At 51.3% G+C, this 25,637-nt stretch overlaps 3 protein-coding genes and 1 long non-coding RNA gene across 9 annotated transcripts; 3 read left to right on the forward strand and 1 right to left on the reverse strand.

Moving 5' to 3' along the window:
• The first annotated feature begins 6 nt into the window (after positions 1 to 6).
• LOC112806728 (leukocyte immunoglobulin-like receptor subfamily B member 4) lies at positions 7 to 3,185 on the forward strand. 3 transcript variants are annotated; one of them, XM_073889070.1, is made up of 6 exons: positions 7 to 325; positions 653 to 695; positions 774 to 811; positions 930 to 1,042; positions 1,801 to 1,845; positions 2,038 to 3,185. In XM_073889070.1, the coding sequence occupies exons 1-6, from the start codon at positions 28 to 30 to the stop codon at positions 2,182 to 2,184; spliced, it is 684 nt and encodes a 227-aa protein (XP_073745171.1). In that variant the 5' UTR covers positions 7 to 27; the 3' UTR covers positions 2,185 to 3,185. The 3 variants fall into 3 exon arrangements, with proteins under 3 accessions (XP_073745171.1, XP_073745172.1, XP_073745173.1); XM_073889071.1 differs by having other exon boundaries at positions 990 to 1,042; XM_073889072.1 differs by lacking the exons at positions 1,801 to 1,845; positions 2,038 to 3,185 and adding an exon at positions 1,652 to 1,793.
• An 8,887-nt stretch (positions 3,186 to 12,072) lies between these two features.
• RPS9 (ribosomal protein S9) lies at positions 12,073 to 18,714 on the forward strand. The gene is made up of 5 exons (XM_025849025.2): positions 12,073 to 12,224; positions 12,427 to 12,548; positions 12,657 to 12,779; positions 17,463 to 17,649; positions 18,461 to 18,714. Exons 2-5 carry the CDS (start codon positions 12,452 to 12,454, stop codon positions 18,636 to 18,638), a joined length of 585 nt encoding a protein of 194 aa, XP_025704810.1. The 5' UTR covers positions 12,073 to 12,224; positions 12,427 to 12,451; the 3' UTR covers positions 18,639 to 18,714.
• LOC141371796 (uncharacterized) lies at positions 12,786 to 14,584 on the forward strand. Its single transcript, XR_012377031.1, has 2 exons — positions 12,786 to 13,980; positions 14,137 to 14,584. It is a non-coding gene; the product is annotated as an uncharacterized lncRNA (long non-coding RNA).
• Positions 18,708 to 25,197, reverse strand: LOC112806900 (leukocyte immunoglobulin-like receptor subfamily B member 3). 4 transcript variants are annotated; one of them, XM_025849404.2, is made up of 11 exons: positions 24,791 to 25,194; positions 24,533 to 24,568; positions 24,082 to 24,366; positions 23,629 to 23,928; positions 23,121 to 23,402; positions 22,522 to 22,821; positions 21,398 to 21,514; positions 20,971 to 21,013; positions 20,856 to 20,893; positions 20,605 to 20,657; positions 18,708 to 19,942 (listed from the first exon to the last, which is right to left on the reverse strand). In XM_025849404.2, the coding sequence occupies exons 1-11, from the start codon at positions 24,837 to 24,839 to the stop codon at positions 19,790 to 19,792; spliced, it is 1,656 nt and encodes a 551-aa protein (XP_025705189.2). In that variant the 5' UTR covers positions 24,840 to 25,194; the 3' UTR covers positions 18,708 to 19,789. The 4 variants fall into 4 exon arrangements, with proteins under 4 accessions (XP_025705189.2, XP_073745165.1, XP_073745164.1 ...); XM_025849409.2 differs by lacking the exon at positions 18,708 to 19,942 and adding an exon at positions 19,987 to 20,154; XM_073889064.1 differs by lacking the exon at positions 23,629 to 23,928 and having other exon boundaries at positions 24,791 to 25,197.
• Between the last annotated feature and the right edge of the window lie 440 nt (positions 25,198 to 25,637).

The raw sequence follows: 25,637 nt of genomic DNA on the forward strand, positions 1-25,637 counted from the left end.
CCACGCTGGGCGACCTGAGACACGTGCATGACCCCTCTGTGCCTCAGTTTCCTGTCTGTGGAGTGGGCGGGATGGGCGGCAATCCCCTGCTGCGTGATCACTGACAGGGTCAGAGGTGAATGCACAGAGCCCAGCAGGTGCCTGGCACACAGCAGGTGCTCAGTTAAATGGCATCACCGGCTCCTTCATGGTGTGGCTCCTGCCCCAGGTCCCCACTGGTACCTGTACGTCCTCATCGGGGTCTCGGTGGCCGTCGTCCTGCTGCTCGGCCTCCTCGGCCTCCTCCTGGTCCGACAGCGGCGTCGGGGCAAAGGCAGGAAGCCAGGTGAGAAGGGGAGGGGGTCACGGGCCCCAGGGCGTGGTGGCTGCCCCGTGGGCCGACCGAGGGTGGGCTCAGGGCAGCAGCCAGAAGGAAGCCAGAGAGGTGGGAAAGGCTGGTGTGGAAAGACACTTGCAGAATCTCAAGTCAGAGAGTCTAGAAAGAAAACACCCAGGTGGGACCCACGTGCCAACTGAAGGTGTTTCCTCTTTTCAATCTCGGGAGATGGAGAGACACACAGACAATATGTGTGAAGGGCTCCTTTCCCTGGAATCACATGGGGGGTGGTCGTAACCTCCGCCCAGAGCGAGGCTGATTCCCAATGTCCTGCAGGGGCTGCAGACCCAGAGCCCAAGGACAGAGGCCTGCAGGACAGGTAACTCTTGCTCGCACACCCCCAGACTCCCACCTACCCGCCCCCTCTATGCCCCTTAACACCCTGTCTCCTCCCCAGCTCCAGCTCAGCTGCTGCTGCCCAAGAGGAGAGCCTCTGTGAGAGGAAGGGGATTGCCCTGGGGGTGGGCTGGGAGGGTCTGGGGGCAGGGGACCAAATTCCCACATGCATGACCTTGGCACCTCCCCCCCCCCCGCTGAATCCTCTGGATCACAGCTGCCCTGTCTGAGAAACCTCAGGGGACCTTGCCTGAGGTACCCCCATTCGCCCCAGCAGATGCTGCCGTGCAAGACACTCAGCCTGAGGAGGGGGTGGAGCTGGACCATCGGGTGAGACCCCCACTCTCGTGCAGACCCCAGGGCCCTCGTGGTGCCAAACTTAATCCAATGGACACTTCTCTGTCCTCACACCACCCAATCTCAGCGGTGTCCCTCAGATGCCTTCTCCCTCCTTGGGCACTCTGGGTCAGCCTGCTGTGACCTCATGGGGCCTCCTCTGTGCTCCCCTTGCCTGGCTCCCTGACCACTGTCTGACTTCTGGCTGTTGAGGTGCATGCCCAGGTCTCAAGAGGGTGCATGAAGAAATGAATCACCCACAGGTCTTAGGCCCCCTTCATTCATTCACCCAGTAAATGGGCACAGGAAGCCCACCATTTACCAGGCCCCACCTCGTGCTGCAAGCACAGCAGTGGGCAAATCTGACCCACCCTCTATGAGCTCACGTTGTGGGTGACAGACAGAATATGCAAGGAAGTGGGCAGCACCCTCGAGTGCAAAGTGTGGGCAAGGAAAATAAAACAAGAGCAGGGGTAGCAGGTGCAAAAGTCCTGGGGCAGCAACATGTTTTGAAGGAACATAGGCTATGTGGCTGGAGCCAAATGAACAAGAAACAGTGTCAGGAATAGAATCAGAGCCATAGAAAGCATTGCATGTCCCAAGGCTCAGGAAGCCCCTGGAGAGTCCACCAGGAAAGTGACCTAATCTGCCTGAAAGTTTGAAAGTATCACTGTGGCAACAGTGTGGAAAAGAGTCTGAGGCGGTCGATTGGATTCAAGGCGACAAACCTCCCCCTCACTGTCTGTCTGCAGCAGAACACACGGGATGAAGACCCCCAGGGATTGACATGTGCCCAGGTGAGCCACTCAATATCAAGACTCAGGCGGGGACTGGCCCCTTCCCCTTCCCCCGTGTCTGGGGCACTGCTGGGCTCGGAGGACAGACAAGCAGAGGAAGACAGGCAGACAGACTGTCAGGTGGGTCCCTTCTCCAAGCCCCCAGGCTCCCGCCTCCTCAATCACACACCTCCCCTCTCTCCCCCGCTGCAGGCTGCGACATCTCATGCCCCTTCAGATGTGACCTACGCCCAGCTGAACCGCTTGACCCTCCGACGAGAGACAAGTGCATCCCCTCCCTCCCAACCAGGGGAGCCCCCAGCAGAGCCCAATGTGTATGCTGCTCTGGCCCTCCGCTAGCCCAGGAAGGACCCAGACCCCACACTCCAGGGAAGCGACCGCAGAGACCCTGGAAGGCACAGGAGCTGCCCACACTGGGCGCCACCTAATGCCAGCCAACCTGGACTCCTCACGCAGACCAGTAGGAACTCCCGGGACCCTCTGGGAATCACCTGATTCTTCCATCAAAGATAGTACTATCTCTATACCTTGGAAATCAAAGCAACGGACTTCTCAATAATTCAGGAATGAAATGAGAAAACCAAAATGGAAATGAGAGAATGTTTACACTGAAGGACAATGTAAATGTTACACATCAAACCTATGAAATGGGAAAATTAAGAACCAAGTCAATGATCCAAGCCATCATACCATGAATTTAAAAAAAGAATAGCAAATTATTCCAAATGAAGGTAGAAGGAGGGAAATACAGTGATAAGAGAAGCTACTAATGAGGTCAAACAAAAAATAAAGAAGAATCTAAAGCCCAAAATGTTTATTTTTGTAAATATTAATCACATGTATAAATCCTAGCCACGATGGCCAAGGGACAGAGAGAGAGAGAGAGAGAGAGAGAGAAGGCCCACATCCCATCACATCACCATTCAGGACAGCATCACAGCCTACAGACTTTAAATCAATAACAGAGTTTATTATGTTCATTTTTATTAGTTATTATTATATTATGAACAATTTTATGCCAAAATATTAGAAAATGTAGATAAAACAAGACAAAATCCTCAAAAATACAGGTTACCAAAATGACAGACATAGGGATAAATAGAAAATCTGAATTGCTGTGTGTGTAATATATGGTGAATATGCATTAAAGTTTTTCCCACAGAGTGAACTGAATCTGGAAAGTTTCACTGGTGAATGCCTCCAAATACTGATGCATTGTGAAATACACACACACACGGAAAATGGACACACCTACATACACACAAACACATGAACACACATATACTCCTACACACATGAACATGTGAGCACACACTGACACACATGCATGCACACAAACACGTGAACACGTAAGAAATACAGGCACATGCATGTGGACACACATGCACATGGACACCCATGAACATGTGGACACACATGCACACACGAACATGTGAACACATGCAGACCTATGGGAATGCCGACACACATGAGCATGTGAGCACACACATGCACACACACATGCACACACACATACCAAACTTACACAGGCTTCCCCTGAGAATAAAGAAGGAATACTTCCCTAGCACATTTTATCAGTCCAGAAAAACAAAAATTGACATGAAAACTTGACAAGAAGAACCAACCAATTAAATAAAGGGGAAAAAAAGTGATAAGCCCTGAATGGATAAAATAGGGATTCCAGCCTGATTATTTCCACCGGGACACCCCCAGCTGATGAGGTTGGATGTTGTAAGTGCCCGATTTGATGTTACTTTGTCGAATTCTCATTTGTTGCCTACTATTACCTACACCTATGTGTAGATTCCGTTTCTCTTCTACTAGGTTTCCATAATAATAAAGTTTTCTTTCTTTTTTGAAACTGAATAAATAAACAAACAAATAAATAAATGGTATTGATTATTCATGGATCACAAAATTGCATGCATGGACTATCCCAAATAATGTAAAGACCTATTACTCTAATCTGAAAAGGGTTTATGCCATGTCACTGGAAACATCATCAATATACAAAAATCAATTGCATTTCAGAGGTCCAGTTTGGGGCCAAGAGGAAGTGGATGTATGTTTTCCCTATGGACCCCCATAAATCACAGCTGAAACTCCCACACTATAAACAAGAAACATAAGAGTACTCCAAAAAGTGGAGCGAAGGCAGCTGCCGGGCTAAGACCATGAAGACCCCAGGAATGACACAGCAGGTGTCACAGGAGGGCACGTGGGGCATCTGGACTGTACGCCTTCCACCGGGCAGTAATAAGTCAGCACCCCAGCAATGTGCCAGAAAAAGCTTCTGCAACAGAAGATTTAAATAAGATCCAGACCCTCCAAACATCATATCCAACTGACCAGGTTTCCATAAAAAAAGTCACTCATCATAACAAGAACCAGGAAAATCTGTGGAGTGAGAAAGATGCTAACTCTCAGATGATGCAGGTGCTGTTTCCTGACAAGGACTCAAAGGCCAATGTAATGGAAATGCTGTGAGGAGCCATCACACAGACATGCTTCAGATACATCTAAAAATAAATAGAAAATCTCAGCAAAGAAATGGAAGATATATAAAGAAGAGCAAAAATGGGGAGCAAGATGGCGGAGGAGTAGGAGACCTGGGTTTCGTCTGGTCTCAGGAATTCAGCCGAATAGGGATCAAACCATTCTGAACACCTACGAACTCAACAGGAGATTGAAGAGGAGGGTAGCAACAACTCTCTGAACAGAAAAGCGACCACTTACTGGAAGTCGGGCCACTGCTCCTCCAGCAGGGACCCAATAAGTGGCAGATCCGGGGAGACTCCCCTTCCTCCCCGGGGAGGAGCGGCGCGGGAGCGCACCGCAGGGATCTGCTGGGTTTGGAGACTCCACACGGGGTCAGGTGCCAGAGATACAAACGCTCGGTCACAGGCCGGGTGAGCGCGGAGAGCGGCCAGAGATCGGGGACAAGGGAGTGACTGCTTTTCTCTGTGGGCGCACTGAGGAGCGGGGCCCCGAATTCTCAGCTCCTCCGGGTGGAGATTGGGAGGCCGCCATTTTCACTCTGGTCCTCCAAAGCTGTACCGAGAGCTTGCAGGGAACAAAAGATCCCAAGAGCAAACCCAAGCAGATTGCTCAGCCCAGACCGACAAGGGCGGGGCAATTCTGCCTCCCGCAAAGACATTTAGGAACCACGGCAACAGGCCCCTCCCCCAGAAGATCAGCACGAACAGCCAGCAAGCCAAGACCAAGTTTACCGATCAAGGAGAACGGGAGAACTCCAGCGCTAGGGGAATACTGCACATAGAATTCATGGCTTTTTTACCATGATTCATTAGTTTTTCAAAGGTGATTTTTTTAACTGTTTTTTTCTTTTTTGAATTTTTCTTTTTCCCTTTTTCAACCAACATCTTATCAATCCCATTTAAAAAAATTTTTTTTTATTTTTCATTTTTTACAGTCATATTTTATCCCTTCATAGTAGTTACCCTTATTTTTGGCATATAGATATAAGTTGCTCTCTCTTTAAAATTTTGAGATACAGTTTCTTCTAACAAATCAAAATATACCCTAAATCACTAGTGTATGGCTTTGTTCTAGTCTCCTGCCTGATCACATTCTCTCCCTTTTCTTTTTTTCTTTTCTTCTTTGTTTTTTAATCTTCTTTCTTTTTTCAAACAACTTCTTATCTTATCAGTTCCTTTTATAAAATCTTTTATAATTTTCATCTTTACAGTCATCTTCCATCCCTTCATTGTATCAACCCTTATTTTGTACATATATAAGTCTTTCTTCCTTTAAAATATTAGGAGGCACTTTCTTCTAACAGATCAAAATAGGCCCCAAATCTAGTGTGTGGCATTGATCTATGCACTAGCCTGATCATATTTGATCATATTCTGTTTTTTTTTGTTTTGTTCTGTTTTTCTTTGTTTTTATCTTTTTCATTTTCTTTTTTTTTCTCTTTCTTTTTTCTTTCTTTCCCTTTCTTTTCCCCTGGTTACAGGTCTTTTCTGATTTGTATACAGTATATTTGCTGGGGACGTTGTTAACCTGTTAGCAATCTGTTCTCTCATTCATCTGTTCTCCTCTGGACAAAATGACAAGATGAAAAAAATCACCTCAGCAAAAAGAACAAGAGTAGTACCGTCTGCCAGGGACCTACTCAATACGGACAGTAGTACGATGTCGGACCTAGAGTTCAGAATCATGACTTTAAAGATACTAGCTGGGCTTGAAAAAAGCGTGGAAGTTATTAGAGAAACCCTTTCCGGAGAAATAAAAGAACTAAAATCTAACCAAGTTGAAATCAAAAAGGCTATTGATGAGGTGCAATCCAAAATGGGGGAGCTAACTGCTAGGATAAATGAGGCAGAAGAGAGAATCAGTGATATAGAAGACCAAATGATGGAAAATAAAGAGGCTGAGAAAAAGAGAGATAAACAACTACAGGATCACGAGGGCAGAATTCGAGAGATAAGCGATATGATAAGATGAAACAACATTAGAATAATTGGGATCCCAGAAGAAGAAGAAAGAGAGAGAGGGGCAGAAGGTATATTGGAGCAAATTATAGCAGAGAACTTCCCTAATGTGGGGAAGAAAACAGGCATCAAAATCCAGGAGGCACAGAGAACCCCTCTCAAAATCAATAAAAATAGGTCAACACCCTGACATCTAGTAGTAAAACTTATGAGTCTCAGAGACAAAGAGAAAATCCTGAAAGCAGCTCAGGAGAAGAGATATGTAACCTACAATGGTAGAAACATTAGACTGGCAACAGACCTATCCACAGAGACCTGGCAGGCCAGAAAGGACTGGCAAGATATCTTCAGAGCACTAAACGAGAAAAATATGCAGCCAAGAATACTATATCCAGCTAGGCTGTCATTGAAAATAGAAGGAGAGATAAAAAGCTTCCAGGACAAACAAAAACGAAAGGAATTTGCAAACACGAAACCAGCCCTCCAAGAAATATTGAAGGGGTCCTCTAAGCAAAGAGAGAGCCTAAAAGCAGCATAGATCAGAAAGGAACACAGACAATATACAGTAAGAGTCACCTTACAGGCAATACAATGGCACTAAATTCATATCTTTCAATAGTGACCCTGAATGTAAATGGGCTAAATGCCCTAATCAAAAGACACAGGCTATCAGATTGGATTAAAAAACAAGACCCATCAATATGCTGTCTGCAAGAGACTCATTTTAGACCCAAAGACACCGCCACATTGAAAGTGAGGGGGTGGAAAACCATTTACCATGGTAATGGACACCAAAAGAAAGCTGGGGTGGCAATCCTTATATCAGACAAATTAGATTTTAAAACAAAGACTGTAATAAGAGATGAAGAAGGACACTATATCCTACTTAAAGGTGCTATCCATGTCCACAATAGCCAAACTGTGGAAAGAGCCAAGATGTCCATCGACAGATGAATGGATAAAGAAGATGTGGTATATATACACAATGGAATATTATGCAGCCATCAAAAGGAATGAGATCTTGCCATTTGCAACGACGTGGATGGAACTGGAGGGTGTTATGCTGAGTGAAATAAGTCAATCAGAGAAAGACATGTATAATATGACCTCACTGATATGAGGAATTCTTAATCTCAGGAACAAACTGAGGGTTGCTGGAGTGGGGGTGGGGTGGAAGGGATGGGGTGGCTGGGTGATAGACATTGGGGAGGGTATGTGCTATGGTGAGCGCTGTGAATTGTGCAAGACTGTTGAATCACAGATCTGTACTTCTGAAACAAATAATGCAATACATGTTAAGAAAAAAAAAGAAGAAGAAGATAGCAGGAGGGGAAGAATGAAGGGAAGTAAGTCGGAGGGGGAGAGGAACCATGAGAGACGATGGACTCTGAAAAACAAACCGAGGGTTCTAGAGGGGAGAGGGGTGGGGGGATGGGCTAGCCTGGTGATGGGTATTAAAGAGGGCACATTCTGCGTGGAGCACTGGGTGTTATGCACAAACAATGAATCATGGAACACTACATTAAAAACTAATGATGTAATGTATGGTGATTAACATAATAAAAAAGATGAAAAAAAAAGAAGAGCAAAAATGGAGATTCTAGATGGGAAAAAATACAGAAATCAAAATAAAAGTCCCATGGATGGAAGGGCTTGTGGCCGAGTGGAGAGCACAGAGGAGATGATGAAGGAGGAACGATAAAAAGTACTCGGTCTGAACGACGGAAGGGAATACACTGGGGAAGGAGATGAATCGTGGGACTGTTAACAGATCTACCCTCCACACGTTCACAGTCCCAGAAACGGACAAGAGAACAGGACCATAAAACAATTCAAGAAATAATACCTTAGGGACATCTGGCTGGCTTCATTGAAAGAACGTGCAACTCTTGATCTTGGGGCTGTGAGTTTGAGCCCAATGTTGGGTGTAGAGATTATTTAAAAATAAAATCTTAAAAAGCAAACATACACCAATTATCATCTGATGATGTTTGCATATTCTGTCAATCTCCTAACATTTTAAGATATAAGGATAAATTAAAGTTTTACTTTAATTCCTTTATGGAAAAAAATAAAATTTACTTTAATTAAAGTTTTACTTTAATTCCCCAGAGCTCACAAAGTGCTGGGAGATGTCTGAATTCCATGCAATTGAGGCACGTTTTATCTTATCCCACTTCACTTTAGGGCACTCCACAGATACCGCGTTATTCACAAAGCGAAGGTTTGTGCCAAGCCTGCATCCAGCAACTCTATCGGTGCTGTTTACCCAACAACTTTTGCTCACTTCATGTCTCTGGGTCACATTTGGGTAATTACCCCAACATTTCAAGCTTTATCATCATTATTACATTTGTGATGGTAATCTGTGATCAGTGATCTTTGATGTGACTATCGTCATTGTTTGGGGGCACCACAAACCACACCCACATAAGATGGCAAACTTAATCAAGAAATGTGTGTGTTCTCACACATACCGACCATTCCCCATCTCTCTCCCTCTCCGCAGGCCTCCCTGTTCCCTGAGACACAGCGGTATTGCGATGAGGCCAGTTAATGCCGCTCCAGTGGCCTGCAAGTGTCCAAGTGAAAGGAAGAGTTGCATGTCTCTCCCTCTAAATCAAGAGCTAGAAGTGACTAAGCTTAGGGAGGAAGGCATGTCGAAGGCCAACACAGGCCCAAGGCTAGGTCTGTCGTGCCAAAGAGCCCAGCTATAAATGCGAAGGAGAAGTTTGTGAAGGATATTGAAAGAGCTCATCCAGAGCAAGGCCCTGACTCCCTTCAATTCTGTGAAGGCCGAGAGAGGCGTGGAGGCTGCAGACCAGTTTGAAGCTAGCCGAGGTGGTTCAGGAGGTGGAAGGAAAGAAGCCATCTCCATGAGAGTGCAAGGTGAAGCAGCCAAAGCTGATATAGAAGCTGCCGCAAGTTACCCAGAGCTAGCTAAGGTAATCCGTGAAGGTGGCTACACTAAACACAGATTTCCAGTGCAGACAAAACAGCCTCCCACTGGCAGAGGATGCCATGTAGGACTCTCATCAGTAGAGAGAAGTCAATGCCTGGCTTCAAAGCCTCAGAGGACAGGCTGACTCCTGTTAGGGGCTAAGGCAGCTGTTGGCTTCAAGCTGGAGCCCGTGCTCAGTGACCATTCTGAGAATCCTAGGGCCCTTGAGAATGACGCTAAATCTCCTCTGCCTGGGCTCCATAAATGCAACAGCAAAGCCTGGATGACAGCACATTGAAAGCTTTACAACATGGTTACTGAATATTTTGAGCCACTCTTGAGACCTACTGCTCAGAAAAAAAAAAAAAAAATCCTTTCAAAATACTACTGCTCACTGACAATGCACCTGGTCACCCAGGAGCTCTGATGGGGATGTTCAACGAGATTAATGTGTTCGGACCTGTAACACAACACCCATCCTGCAGCCCATGGATCAGGGAGTCATTTCAACTTCCAAGTCTTAGCATAACAAAATACATTTTGTAAGGCTGTAGCTGCCTTAGGCAGTGATTCCTCTGATGGATCTGGGCAAAGTCAACTGAAAACCTTCTGGAAGAGATTCAGCATTCTAGATGCCATTAAGAGCACTTGTGATTTGGGGCGCCTGGGTGGCTCAGTCGGTTAAGCACTCTTGATCTCAGCTCAGGTCTGGATGTCAGGGTGGTGAGTTCAAGCTCTGCTTTGGGCTCTATGCCTGTGGGGCCTACTTTAAAAAAAAAAAGAACATTTGTAAATCATGGGAAGAGCTCAAAATATCCACATTAACAGGCGTTTGGAAGAAGTGGATTCCAACCCTCATGGATGACTTTGAGGGGTTCAGGACTTCAGGGGCGGAAGTCACTACAGATATGGTGGAAATAGCAAGAGAACCTGGATTAGATGTGGAGCCTGAAGAAGGGACTGAATTGCTGCAGGCTCATGATCAAACTTGAACAGAAGAGGAGCTACTTCTGAAGGAGCAAAGAGAGTGGTTTCCTGAGTTGCAGTCTACTCCTGGTGAAGATGCTGTGCAGATTGTTGAAATGACAACAGAGGATTTAGAATATCACATAAACTTGGTAAAGCAGTGGCAAGGTTTGAGAGCATCGACTCCAATTTTGAAAGCAGTTACAGAAAGCTATCAAACAGCATCATCTGCCACAGAGAAGTTGTGACAAGAAGAGACAATCGATGCGGCAAACTTCACCATTGTCTTATTTTAAGAAGTTGCCCCAGTCCCCCCATCTTCAGCACCCACCACCCTGACCACTCAGCAGCCACCAACATGGACGAGGCAACATTACAGGATTTTTGTTCCCTTAATGCCCATGGTTCTTGGTCACACTGATTCAGAGAATGAAGAGGTAGAGTAGACTAAGAGTGGTGGGCAGCCAAGCAGTTTATTGAGCAATAGTATGAAGCTCCCAGAGAGGAAGGGGACCTGAGAAGGTTGCTGTTTTGGAGTTCAAATCTAGGGGTTTTGTAAGCTCCTTCGAGAAGCTATCTTAAGCATCCTGAGAGTGGGGCCCTGTGGATTGGCCACTAAGGTGTGCCAATCAGGGTTTTGATCATGCAGCTGTCTACCTACCGGGTTACTGTTTGCTTGTTGATAGTCTTTGGGGCTGATCTGGAGACTAACTGCATAAATGTGTGATAGTGACCAATGTTTCATGGTTAATTGTTTTGTTCAGGATGTTTTGCAAAAGTCTCTTCTGCAGAGGCTGCTCAACGGGATGCTACCTTGGTCTTCTCTAAGCTGTCAAACAGGATGCTAGTGTGGTTTTGTCTCAACTGTCCTGGCTCCCTGTTTTCTTGTCAGGGACCCTGGCCCTGAGGACTAAGTGTCCAGTTAACTCCTAACAGCAAGACTCTCAAGCAGCAGAAAGATTACCACTCACTGAAAGCTCAGACGATGATTAGCACTTATTAGCAATAAAGTATTTTTAAAATTAAGGTGTGTACATGGTGGGTTTTTTAGACAGAACGCTATTGCACACTTCATAGACCACCACATAATATGCATGAACAGAACTTTCAGATGCACTGGGAAACCAAAAAATTCATTTGCCTTGCTTTCCTGCAGTATCTGCTTTCTTGGTGGTCTGGAACTAACCCCCCAGTGTCTCCAAGGTGTGCCTGCAACCCTAGAGCCTGTGTGAGGGTCACATGTCCAGAAAGGAGGTCAAGAAACTGTGTAAGTTCCTGCAGGTGATAAACGGCGCCAAGGTGGAAATGAATAGATAGCAAGAAGTTTCACAACATTTCCCCTGTTCTGGAAACCCAAAGGAAACCCCAAGATAGGAACTGCAGTTTTTGGTGAATGAATGAGGCCCACGGTGCGGGAGGGCGACTTCCCTGTAGTGGAAGCCGCAGGCACCGGGTGAGTTGTTCCAGGTGAGGCCCGATTCCCGGTGTGGGCACGCTCGGGAGACAGGACTGCAATCCGGTGGGGACGCGAAGGCGCGCGCTGCGCGCTCGGACAGGGCACGCAGGCGTCCTGGAGGCCCGGCCTCTGCACCTGCTGCCCAGACAGGTGTGCAGCCTGCGCGCGCAGGGCCGGCGGGGGCGGGGGAGGGGGTTCCCGGCCGAGCCTCAAGCGGACGGCACTCCGACGTGAGAGCCGCCAACCCCGGGATTGGGGACCTAACGGGGCCTCTCCTGGAAGGTCGCCAAGCTCCACTCCGGAGCAGGACCGGGGCGGAGACGGCGCCCACCTCCCTGCGCGCGTGCGCCACGGCCAGCGTCGGCGCCGGGCACGGTCCTCCAGCTCAGCTCGCCGCTCTGGCCTGACCGGCCGTCTCGAATGCTTTTCCGTCGGCCAACGTCTCTTCTGATTGGCACAGGCGTGCGGCGTGCGCGCTGACGTCACCAGGGCGCATCGTTGCTATAAAGGCGGGGCCGGGGGGCCGCGTGCTCCTCTTTCTCAGAGCTCGGAGACCACGGTAAGGTGGGGTATGGTACGCTGCGCGTTCGTCAGGGGGTGGGTCGCGAGGTCGTGCGGACCCCCCACCCTTACTTATATGAGTACGCTGAGGAGGTGGGAGGTGGTGGTGCGGGCCATGCGGGGCGCGGCGGCGGCGCGGCCGCGGGACTGTGCAGGCGCCGGCCGCGGGCCTCACGCGCCCGGCTCGCCCTCCCGCGCAGGCGCAGGCGCACGCGCGCAGCCAACATGCCGGTGGCCCGGAGCTGGGTTTGTCGGAAGACCTACGTGACCCCTCGGAGGCCCTTCGAGAAGTCGCGCCTCGACCAGGAGCTGAAGCTGATCGGTGAGCGGCCGGGACCCGGTTTCCGCTTCCGGGGGCTGGAGGGCGGGCCCGCCCGCCCGCTGGGTGCGCAGCCGGGCCCGCCCCGCTAGCAGCGCCCTCCCTCCGCAGGCGAGTACGGGCTCCGGAACAAACGTGAGGTCTGGAGGGTCAAGTTCACCCTGGCCAAGATCCGCAAGGCTGCGCGGGAGCTGCTGACGCTGGACGAGAAGGACCCGCGGCGCCTGTTCGAAGGTGTGTGGGTGACGCCGGCTCGCCAGCACTGCCCGCGCCAACCCCGTGGTCCCGGGCCTGGGGCGAAGGCCTGGACGGGAGGGGGCCGTGGGGGGCGTGGCTTGAACACTGGGGACGCGTACGTCGTCTACGCCGCTGTGGTTAAGGTCCGGAATTTGTTCTGGAGCCGGGAGCTGGTTGGTAAAGGCCTTCCCGGAGCAAAGACTGGTAAGAGTGATCCCGTCGGAACCGTGCCGGTGTATCTCCGACTGTAGGATAGCAAACGCCGTTAATAAAGTGGCTGGGATTTCCTGAGGATTCTCCAAGTGCCGCCTTTTACACCTTCCTGGAGGTCACTGGATCTTCCCCGCAGCCTCCTACGGGTCGCTTTACAGAGGTTAGCATCGTAGGGACGAGGGGTCACGAACTCCGTGATGGGGAGGGGCTGAGATGTTAGAGGAAACTTAGGGAACGTGACCCAACGTGGCAGTAACTGACAGGTGGGAGACGCCCAGTTACCTCTGCTGTGGAAGAGGTAACTTGCGCTTTGTGTGAGTTTACGTTCGAGTAAGAGTTAAACGCCGCAGGTGGTTTGGTGTTCACCCCTAAATTGGCTGCCTTGCAGCTGTCCTGGTGCTACTTTGCACCTGAGCTTCGGGAATCTTGGTGTATGGTGAAAAGTAGGAGGGACTGGGATTCCTGCCTGGCTTTTCCCTAAGTTTTCAAATACACCAGTTTGATTTCTCTCCCATTGTATGCTTAAGAGTTGCTTTTACACGTGAGCGTGGGTGGTCATTCACATTAGAGGTTGAGAAAGGCATGGAGCTTGTTTAACCAATAACGTGATCGCACAGTCAAGAAAATTCAGGAATCCTCCCCCGTGGATGCTTGCGTGGGACTTTATCCCAAAATATAGGGAGCTAGCCACAGGTAGTTGAGGACAGAGGGATTTGGCTAGATAGAGCTACTCAAGTCTGTAGTTGGAGAAGCAGTCTCGTGGCAGACTGGGCAGGGTTGAGCCTCAGGTAACCCAGGAGTGTTTGTGGTTTCCTGTGCCAGAAGTGGAAGTTACAGGGGGAAGGCAGCACCACAGGTTGTAGGCTTTCCAGTAAACGAAGCCATTTATCCCCACAGGACAGGAAGGAGGAGCCTGCAAGCTTTGCCTGTGTCTGGAGGTGTTAGTCCGTGATACAGCCTGAGGTCTAGCCTTGCCTGTTGTGAGGTCTGCAACTTTTGGCAAGAAGCTTCTCTCATTCTTGTCTGTTAAAAAGATTTTTAAACCAGTTGCAGCCAACATGTGACTGGGGGTTCATAGAGGTATGGGGGGCTTTATCCTAATGGCAGCCATAAAGAAACTGGTATTACATCCGTTTTTCAGAACAGCAACTAAAGTACCTCAGCGTTTGCCTTGTGCCATGATGACAAGGAAGGGCCTCTGCCTCTGAGGATTGTGCACATTGTTTTACATTTGTAAAACGTTCTGATTGTTCTCGCTTTGGCCAGATGGAGCCCGGGTAACTTTTCAGTTGTTGGACATATTCCTGTTGAAGGTACAAAGTTTTATTCAGTGTGCGCTGAAAATTACTTTAGTTATTATACATACATAAGGCTTTTTTTGGTGTTGATGGAATGGTTGGGCCTTCCTATTAACAATGTGTAGATGGTTCGATAGTAAATGTGAAATACGTTTGTTTTTTAATGATAGTGGTTTTATTTTACCTAGAAGTCTCTAAATTGGAGATTTTAAACTTCGGATTCTTGAAGTTTCTGTTCTCTAGCATAAGGACAAAAAGACATAATAAAGTGTCTTAGCTGGTGGATAATAATGCCAAACTCGTCTTTTGTTTTTTTTTTTTTTTTAAGAAATTTATTTATTTATTTGACAGAGCACAAGTAGGGAGAGGGAGAAGCAGACTCTCCCACTGAGCAGAGCCTAATGGAGGGCTCAAACCCAGGACCCTGGGATCACAACCTGAGCGGAAGCACTTAACTGAGCCAGCCAGGCGCCCCGCCCCAAACTCGTTTTTATTTGCCTGTTGGGTAGCTTTTGTATTAATATTTGAATATCCTTGTTTTTTAAGCAACATATAATTCACAGACCACGTTATAGTTCCAGATGTACAGCATAGCAGTTTGATATTTCTATATACTGTGAAATGATCACAGTAAGTCTAGTTAACCCTTGTCATAAAGCCTTTAAAAAAGATACACTCCAGGACACCTAGGTGGCTCGGTCAGTGAAGCTTTTGCCTTTGGCTCAGGTCATGATCCCACGGTCCTGGGATTGCACCCTGCCTGCATTGGGAAGCCTGTTTCTCCCTCTGCCTGCCGTTCTCCCTGCTTTTGTGCGTGCACGCGCTGTCAAATAAAATTTCTTTTTAAAAAAAAAGTACACTCTTAGCAACGTTGCAATATACAATAAGTATAATTGGAAGTTTGTACATTTGACCACCCATTTCTCGCTGCTGGCAACCACCATAATGTATCTATTCTCTGTATCTATGAACTTGTGTTTTTTGGTGATGGTGGTGGTTTTGTTGAGATTCCACATATAAGTGAGACTATGGGATTTGACTCTGAGTTAGTCCACTTGGCATAATGCACTCAAGGTCCATCCACGTTGTTGCAGGTGGTGAGATTCCATTCTTTATATGGCTGAGCTGAGTAATACCCCACTGTGTGTGTGTATACTACCTCTCTTGCCCATTCAACCGTCAGTAGATGCTTAACGTTCCGTGTCTTGGCCACTGGAAATAATGCAGTGAACATGGGGGAGCTTCTCTCTTCCAGTTAGCACTTGAATTTTCTTTGGATAAATACCCAGAAGTGGGATTGCTGCATCATCACTTTTGAGGAACCTCTATACTGTTTTCCATAGTGACTGTGCCATTTTGCATTTCCACCAACGATGCACAGGGGTTTCCTTTCTCCACATCCGCACCAGCACTATTTGTCTGTTGGGTTTTAGATCTAGCCAATCTGACACGTGTGAGGTGAACTCACTGTGATTTTGATTCGCATTTCCCTGATCAGTGTTGATGAGCACCTGTTCATGTACCTGTTGGTCATCTGTGTCTTAAGGAAAACACCTATTCGGATTCTCTGCCCATTTTTAAATTACATTGGAATTTTTTGCTATTGAGTTGGAGTCGCTTGTGTATTTTTGGTGTTAACCTCATGTCAGAAACATGATTTGCAAGCATTTTTTTCCTTTTCAAGATTGATTTGGGATCTTTTGTGGTTCCGTACAAATTTTAGGGTTGATTCTTCTACTTATATGAAAAACGCCTTTGGTGGGGCACCTGGGTGGCTCAGTTGGTTAAGCCTCTCTCTGCCTTTAGCTCAGGTCATGATCCCAGAGTCCCAGGATAGAGCCCCACTTGTGCTCACACCACGCTCGCGCTCTCAAATGTTTAAAAAAAGAAAACACCTTTGGAATTCTGATAGGGATTACATTGAGTTTGTCTATTGCTTGGGGTAATGGGGGTATTTTAACTATTTTTCCAAATATCGTTTCATTTTGTGTCTTCAGTCTTTTTCTCATCAGTATCTTACGGTAAGTGTCCAGGTTTTTTATCTTTGGTTAAATCTATTTCTAGGTATTTTATATTTGTTGATGTTTTGTAAATAGGAAGATAGCATGTCTTCTGTTCAGCATTCATCGGTGCAAAAAACAAAGCCATGTTACGACTTGGGGTATTGGGAAAGGTAGAGTGTATTTCTCCATTTTGATCCTATCTCTTTCCCATCAACTGTGCTAGGAAAACTGTCACTTTTTCACAGTCATGGAGCTTTCTCTGGGAGCAAGGGGTCATGATGCCAAGAATATTGGAAGTGCCCAGTAATAACGGAGATTGCTTGAATTGTTTTGCTATAATTAAAGATAATGGCCACTTCATAACAAGTGAAATACCCTCTTTAAGGGGGTGGGGATAGTTGGGTTTTACCCCAGTGACAGTGTGATTAGCTGTGAGCCTTTGTGGTAATCACAGTGAGTATGAGCCTTTGGGCCAGGGTTTACCCCCAGGATCACAAGGGCAGTCCAGCATGGAGTGGTCTGGAGCTGTGCTGTGGGCACGGTGCAAGACCTCCTGTGCCTGGGGCTGCTGCGGAAAAAGTCAGAAGCTGACATCTGCTGAGTTCTCTTTTGCCATGCATTGTTAGCACATCCACACCATAATTTTTTTAGTGAAAACCACAGAATGATAAAGTGAATGACGATATTCAACTTAAACATGTGCGCAGCCTGTGAGTTTTCTCAGGTCTAGAAGCTGGTACTGCCAGTCCAGTGTTACCACTAAGGAAGGTGGTTTAGCCTCAGATTTGACTAGTAGGGCTTCCCCAACTCCAGCAGGTTAGCTCTTGAAGCTCTGTGCTTCATTGTGGGAGTTAAGCAACAGTTGCACAGAGTCTTGCAGGGAAACATTAAGTCCTTTTCTGGGGATTGTCTCATTACTCTCCTGACACCTTCAAGGAAAGTTCTCCTTCTTCCAGATGAGAACAGAGGTGTGTGTGGTCACTTGTCCTCTTTGGTAAGAGTGTGGCCATAGTGACCTGCCTTAGGGTTGTGGGGGGATTGCAAGAGTCACAGTGGCCATACATTGATTTCATGATAACGGAGCTCCTTAAGAGGTGGGGGATTCGAACCGAAGAAGTCTGAAGTGAGCCAGACACCTCAGTCTGTACTTCCTTCTCTCTTACCAGGTAATGCACTGTTGCGGCGACTAGTGCGCATTGGAGTGCTGGATGAGGGCAAGATGAAGCTGGATTACATCCTGGGCCTGAAGATCGAGGATTTCTTGGAGAGGCGCCTGCAGACCCAGGTCTTCAAGCTGGGCTTGGCCAAGTCGATCCACCACGCCCGTGTGCTGATCCGCCAGCGCCATATCAGGTAACGCCTCTAATGGGCTCCCTGAGTCTGTCTTCTGCCCCATCCCCCATGTTAAGTTTGCTGTCCTTACCTCCTATGCAGCCCTTGGAGGTGACAGGTGTGAACACACCTTGAGGGTACAGATTGACCCCTGAAAACAGCTCATGGGGTGCTGGGGACAGCCTCATTCCCCACCCTGTAGCCCAGCGCAAGCGTCACTGCGGCCTGAGCCGTACACCTTGCGAAGGCTTCTTCAGGCATACAGGCAACCAGACAGGTAACCACTCGGTGTGCCCAGTTGAGAGAAGTTGTTGGGCCTCAGCTGATGTGGGTGGGTTTGTGGATTCAGCTGTCTGTTTTCGCACACTGTCATTGTTAACTTGGCGAGTGGACTACAGCCCGTGGTCTGATACTCAAGTGCTGGGAGAACAGGAGTCCAGCTGGCTTGGGGGGCAGATGGGTCTTTCATCTGGGTGCTCGATTCGCCCTTTTTCAGATTTTGTAGAACGGAGTCTCAGCTGCCTCAAGGACAGGGAGGCTGCTCCTTAGAGTAAAACCCTGTGTCTGGCACTTTGAGACTCAGACCCTGGAATTACTGGCTGCCACCAGCTCGCCCTCCTTACTTTGTGGCCTGGTGTGAGTTGAGTGTTGCTCTAGAGCTCTCCAGAACACATGGGTGTTGGAGGGTCAGGAACTCCTTTCTGGTTGGTATCGCTGCAGCACCAACCCTGTCAAGTCCAAGCAGAGAGCAGCAGTGTCTCCTCCCACTGGGACCTGTTCTCCCGCCCCCTCCCCTGCCCTCACCTGCCCTCCCCTGCCGTCCCCTCTCCAGGGTCCGAAAGCAGGTGGTGAACATCCCGTCCTTCATTGTCCGTCTGGATTCCCAGAAGCACATTGACTTCTCCCTGCGTTCTCCGTATGGGGGCGGCCGCCCAGGCCGTGTGAAGAGGAAGAATGCCAAGAAAGGCCAGGGCGGGGCTGGAGCTGGCGATGACGAAGAGGAGGATTGAGCCCACCCTTCCATCCCCTCAGGGCGTGAACTGTCTAGTTTCCCAGTCAGATAATAAAACAGTCAACCCTTTGGAACTGGTGTTTATTGGTGTGTGTGTCTCCCTCCCTGCTCTGAACGTACATACAGCTTCTGGTGGGAAGAGGCACAGGCCGGATCCTTGACCAGGTTCCGTCCAGCTAGTTCACACCTCTGGTCCTTGCCTGCTTAGAGGGGCCTGACGAGCCTACCAGCTGGTGTCCTTGCTGCTTGGGGCAGGGGTGCAATCGTGAGCAGCACAAACATACAGCAGTTATTTCAGTGGGGACACCGGTGTTAGGGGAAGTTCTCAAGCCAGCTGTTGGCATGGGGGTGGAGAGATTCCTTTCCAGGCAGAGGAAGTAGCAAATGGAGGGTCAGCCCAGTGTCCCTAGCCCTTTGAACCTTGACCCTGGCAAAAAGAAGTCAGGGTTAAGGTTGGCAGGAGCTGAATGCTGAGCCTTGGGTTGCCGGTGAGGATGGACTAGTTGAATTGGGGTTTGCTGGGGAGCACTGAACAGGAAGGACAAGCTGGTTTAAAGCTTACTGGTGTGATGGGAAAGGGGCAGCTGAGGCACCCTGCTCCCCTCCCCCTGCATCTGGAGTTTCTGAACACAAGGTCAGGAGGGAGAGCAGCTTCCCTTTTCTCTGCCTTGTTGAGAGCTGCACCTGGCAGAGGAAGGGGCTTGGTCTCAATGAAACCGGAAGCCCTGGCATTGAGCAACCCCTCGGGCTGCAGCATTGCTCATGAGTGATCTTTTGAGGCCTTGGGCTCTGAGGTCAGTTGAAAGTGCCCAGCTTCAGTGTGATGGCAGCCGGTACTGCAAAGCCTCCAGAAGGTCCCCAGTTCTTGCAGCTTAGTGCTGGGTTCCCCCTGACACCACAAGGTTGCCACTAGGTAATTAAAGGTCTTGGCGTTTCTCAGGGATCCTCCTAGGCACAGTAAGATCAGCTGTGCCATGATGGGAATTCAGGAAGCAATCAACTTCCACAAGGTCCCAGGAGTTGCTGCTGGTCTTTGTCCTGCCTCCAGGCTCCTTAGGTAGCACCCACTGTGGGCAGCTATTGTGCCTTCCAGGATCCCTGCAGGGAGCCTTGCAGACCCCTGGAGTGGCCGTCTGGGTCCTTCCTGGGCTAGCGGATGGCCAGAGAAGCATACGCATTGGGCTCATCTGGGGGCTCCCCTGGTTGGGAGGAAGGGGGTGCACCTGTCACCTGTGTGAGGGTCAAGTAGTTCAGCTGGGCATAGGTCACATCTTGAGGGTCTTCAGATCCCGCAGCCTGGAACTGGGGGAAAGGAAAGGCACGTGGCTGGGGAGGGGAGGATGCACTCCCTGGGGGTCTAAGGACCTTGCTAGACAGGAGTGGCCTTGAGCCAACTCTTGCCCTCCCTCAGTGTATCTGGGGAGGAGGGATGTGAATTGGAAATGCCTGTGGTGTAGACACGGAGCGGGCACGTGGGTAGTTGGCCATGGGAATCGTGCTGGGCGAGGTCAAGGCTGGAGGCAGGAATTGGGGTGGGCCATCAACGTGGAGGGACAGGCAGACCCAGGGCCCCCTGCAAGGGGGCTCAGCTGGGCCAGCTCGTTGGCCAGGGTGAACTGCGTGGACCTGCCACAGGTTTTTGGGGAAACAGGAAGGAGAAGGCTGAGTGAGGCTGCAGGACCACTGTGTGTGGAGTTGAGGAGGCGCCTTCTCTGGGCCTCCACAGGCCCAGGGCGTGGGTCAGCCCCGCTGTGCAGGGCACACACCGCTCAGCCCTAACCTCCAGCTCCGCCCACTCGAGTGCCCCAGCAGCTGGAGACCAGAAGAGGCCCAGGGGAGTGGGCTGGCCGCAGCACAGAGAGTGGTGGGCTTCCGGAAGGGAGAGGCCTGCTGCTGGGCGCAGAGTCCACTGGGTTGACCACGTGAGCAGGGGGGCAAGGATGTCAGGAGCACAGGGAGCTCACCTGGCTGTCCAGCTGTCTGTCTTCCTCAGGCAGTGTGTCTTCCATGACAGCATCTGGTGGGGACAAAACAAGGTGGCCCCCTCTCTTGCCAAGATCCCCTGAGATCTCACATGGCAGGAGCCCAGAGAGGGTCAGTGATGTTACAAAGCCACACGGAGTCAGGTGCTACGCTATCCCCCGCCTGCACCGCCCACCCGCATCTCTGGGCCCGCCTCCTCCCTCCCCCAGGGCGGCCCCGCGCTTCCCCTTACACAAGGACTCCTCCTGGGCAGTGGCGGCCGGACCGGGCCTGGGGAGGAGACGGGGGAGTTAGCGGCAGTGAGGGGCCACTGGCTGGCAGGAGTCGGGGTCTTGGGGTGGTCTTACCTCCCGTGCAGGCCCCTGTCCTCAGACACCTCCGCTGACACTGCTGTAGGAAGTTGGAAATCTGCCTCAGGCTCCCCGCCACCATCCCCGAACCGTCCAGGGCCTGCCTTAAGCTGAGGCTCTGTATGATCCCCACCCATCCCCACGTACAAGTCAAGAGAAAGCAGTTCTGAACAATGAAAAACAAAGCTTGTATGTGTTTTCAAACATTTCATAAGTTCGAAAAGCCAAAAGGATAAAATATTTACATGTATGTTCACATGTACCCTTCTTTCTAGGGTTTCTCACTGGGAGATGCTGGAGTCTTTTTACACGGCCTTTCCCACCTCTCCGGCTTCCCTCTCTGGCTGGTGTTCTGAGCCCACCCTCGGTCGGCCCACGGGGCAGCCACCACGCCCTGGGGCCCGTCACCCCCTCCCCTTCTCACCTGGCTTCCTGCCTCTGCCCCGACGCCGGTGTCGGACCAGGAGGAGGCCGAGGAGGCCGAGCAGCAGGACGAAGGCCACCGAGACCCCGATGAGGACGTACAGGTACCAGTGGGGACCTGGGGCAGGAGCCACACCATGAAGGAGCCAGTGATGCCATTTAACTGAGCACCTGCTGTGTGCCAGGCACCTGCTGGGCTCTGTGCATTCACCTCTGACCCTGTCAGTGATCACGCAGCAGGGGATTGCCGCCCATCCCGCCCACTCCACAGACAAGAAACTGAGGCACAGAGGGGTCATGCACGTGTCTCAGGTCGCCCAGCGTGGGGGCGGCAGGGCTGGGGCTGGAACCAGGGCTGTGGGTTCCCTTGTAGGATTTGAGGTTTTTTTCTTGCTGCCCCCTTACCCTCCAGGCAGAATACCTGAGTGGAGACCTGTCCACCAAACCCAAGCCCAGACCCGTCTCCCCGACTGCACAGGCCTGACCCCCCACAGGGGCGTGTGTGGGCCTGGAGTGTGTATATGGGTGAGGGCAGGAGGGAGGGCTCTGCCTCTCCAGAGATCCAAGAAGGCCCATGCTGAGGCTTTCACCGAAAACTCACAGCGGCCCTGAGGGAGGTGGCGGGAGGCCTGTTGTGCAGACAGTGAGCCTGGGTCACCGAGAGGGACATGACTTGTCCAAGAGCCCACAGCTGGGAAGTAGCAGAGCTGGGGTCTGATCGTGGGGGTGTGACTTCCAAGGCTTGTTCTTGCCCTGACTCCCCAGATGCTCTCAGGCTGGGCCCCCTTACCTTCTGTGAAGGTGAACTCAGACGCCTCCTGGTTGTGCCTACTCCCCCGCCCCGCACGGGGATGGGGCCACCTTCTTGCAGGTGAGGGGCAGGGGCTACGTGCTCCCAACTTCAGGGTGCTCCTCCCCCCACTGGGCGCCACCCTCTCCCTCTGCCATGACCACACCACCTGCCACCTGGCCCAGGCTCAGAGCCCCCAGGGCCCCGTGGTTACCCCAGACACAAGCCATGCCACAGAAGATGACCTTCTGTGACCCCCTCTCACTCCCATTCCCTGAGAACAGGTCCCTGAGCTGACCATGAGGACAAAAATGGGACAGGGCTGGGCTCCTCACCTGAGACCAGGAGCTCCAGGGGGTCACTGGGCTGTGACAACAGGTAGGGAGAGTTGCTGTGTGAGCTGTAGCACCTGTAGGTCCCCTCGTGGTCTGAGGTCACAGGACTCAGGGTGAACTTGACCTGGTTAGGTATCGCTGTGTCCTGCAGATGAAGGACCTGGGGAGGAGCCAGGGACCCCTCCTTGGACAGGTGGAAGCTATCAAACCAGACCTCAGAGCGACACTGCAGAGTCACGTTCTCTCCCCAGGACACTGAAGGCCCTGGCTGGGCTGAGAGGGTCGGTTTCTCATACATTCCTGGGGGAGAGCAAGGTCGTGACGTGTAGAGCCACCCCTCCCCACACGCCCTTGACCCTGAGCTCGGGACCACCATCCTCTCTCCAGAGACTCTCTGTGGGGCCCCCTCTCAGCACCTCTTGTCTCTCTGAGTGGGCGTCCTTTATCTCCATGGCCCTCACTGTCCCTCTCTCAGGCCCTGTCTCTAGACCACGTCTCCATATCAGCCTGTGCTCCTGACCCTTTCCCTGGACCCCATCACCCAGGGGCAACCGTGTTCCCAGGCCCTGAGTCGGGACGTGGGGCCGGGGGCTCCTCACCTGTGATCAGGACGTCCAGAGGGGCACTGGGTGCCGACCACGTGGAGGAGAGCTTGTGTCCACAGTAGCATCTGTATCGGCCCCCGTGGGAGCGGCTCACAGGGCCCAGGGTGAAGTTGGGGCTGGGTTGCCCGTCTAGACACTGGGGAGCTCTGAGCTCCTCATCCTTGGTCAGAGCGAATCTGTCAAAGCCAGTCTCTGAGCGACACAGGAGGCTCAGGCTGTCTCCAGACTGCACCAGGGGGCCCGGCTGGGCCGAGAGGGAGGGCTCCCTGTAGACACCTGGACAGAAGGGGACAGTGGTACTGAGGGGACTCACACCCAACTTTGGCCCAGGGCCTGCCGTGAGGCTCGTATGGGTCCCTCCCAAGGCCTCCCACCTGTGGGTCTGGCCCCAGGACGACCTTGTCACCCACCCCCCATCAACCCCAGGGCTCCACTGGGCATATGGCTTAGGTCAGTCATCTGGGCCCAGGAGGTAGATGGGGTGAAGCAGGGGCCCCCTCACCTGTGACCTGAAGGTGCAGAGGGTTACTGGGCTGTGACCACAAATATGGGTACGATTCGGGAGAAATGTAGCATCTGTAGGTCCCCCCATGGGAGGTGTTCACAGGGCCCACAAGGAAGACTGCCTGGTACCGCTTCCGACGGAACGTCAACTCCAGGTATTGGGGCACATCAGCTCCCCCCTCCTTCAGCAGATGGAATGACCCCCGTGGCCACGGTGAGCTACAGGAGAGGGACACATTCCCTCCCGAGGCCACCACAAGGGTTGGGTTGGCTGAGAAGGAGGGTGCATCATACACTCCTGAGAGAGAAGGAAGGAGCTGTTATAGGGGCCATCAACCCATGTACCCCATGGACTGTGGACTGTGAGCAAGGGGTCCCCCTGAGGCCACACTCCATTCTCTTCTGCCTGGAGGAGGGCCCCCAGGGGGAGGGGACCAGCTCCTGCCCTCACCTGTCACCACCAGGGTCAGGAGGTCACTCCCCTGTGACCAGCTCTTCCCTCTCTGATATGCACACTGGTATTTCCCTGAATTGTGTGAGCTCATGGATGCAAAGGAGACACTGGCCCTGTTGCTGGAATCCTGTGAGGTCTTCATGGGCCAGGATCCATGGACACTCTCTTTATACAGATAGTAGACATCAGCCTGCAGAGACGCCTGACACCAGATGGTCAGAGGGCTCCCCTTGGTGACCATGGGGCCAGGATCAGCCCAGATGGAGGGTTTGGGGAGGGTCCCTGGAAAGGAATCAGATGGAGTTGCAAGGGTACCCTTCTCTCTTCAGTTTCCCACCTGTCGCCCCAAGGCCCTTCCCACACCGGTCACCATCAGCCCTGACCCTCTGCACCCTCCAGCTGCCCAGGGGGTTGTTGGGCAGAAGCAGGAGGTCTGGGGAGGACTTACCTGTCCATGCCTGGTCCCACAGGCCCTGACACAGCCCTGGAAGAGAGTTCCTGTGAGTGCGTCCCCCACCCACACGTAGCTGCTCCAGGCCTGGTTTGGGCCCCTGGGTACTGGGGTCACATCTGGGGCTGAGCACACTCCTTCCCCCAGAAGTTCTGCCCCCACTGATCCTCCACAGTCCTGAGATCTCCCAGGGACCAGGACCTGGGGGCTGGGGGGGAGGGCAACCCCATCCCTCCTCGTTTCCAGAAAGCTCACCAAGGTAGAGAAGGGCAGTGGGGGTCAGGGTCCCAGCGCTGCCTCCCATGGTCCTCAGCCGTGCAGACAGCTTATAAAGTCCTCAGAGTGTGATGGACGGACAGATGCACAGGGTGTGACCCAGCCCAGGCCCCTTGTTGCTGGTCACGTGTCCCGGATGGATGGCCTCACAGGAAGGAGGAGAGCCCCCCCAGGGCCTCGCTCTGCTCTCCCTGAAGGGTGACATGAGAGCAGCAGGTCCTGGGACTGTTCAAAGCAGATGTGAGTCTCCCCAGACCACACTCACTCCGCCTCCTCCCCACCAAGCCCAAGTCCAGAGGACAGCACCGGTCCCCGCACGTGAAGCTTGGGGAGGTAGGGCAGGGTCTGGGAGCCAGCCCACTTTCAGTTCCACTTCTGCCCCTTACTCACACAGAGGCTGTGTGACCTGGGCTGTGACACTTCCCTTTCCTGAGCTTCTGTAAATGCAAATTTTCGTCCTTCCTTCCACCACACTGACAATCAGCCAGTGATTAGTGAGCAGTGACCGCATCCAGTCATGGCACCAGGCACTGGAGATTCACTGGTGAGGGGGCAGACTCGTTCCTTCCCTGGATGCATGGGGCTGTGATTAGTGATAACAGACAATATAAATATTTAGGTGGGAAACAATTCTATTATAGTCTTATAAGACTCTTCCAAGTTGGAAGAAAAAAGAAAACGGAATCATGAGAATCATAATGTGTAGACATCACACAGTCTGGGTCCTAGTGGTGAAGGGTCCTTCTGGGCAGTGGAGTGATGGAAGGCAGGAGCTGGGGTTTAGCACAGAGATAGGAGTGGGGAGCATCCTCAACCAGAAAGATTG

This window comes from Callorhinus ursinus, unplaced genomic scaffold (genome assembly GCF_003265705.2).
Source record: "Callorhinus ursinus isolate GAN/ISIS: 27379988/994484 unplaced genomic scaffold, GSC_fseal_2.0 scaffold101, whole genome shotgun sequence".
NCBI lineage: Eukaryota > Metazoa > Chordata > Mammalia > Carnivora > Otariidae > Callorhinus > Callorhinus ursinus.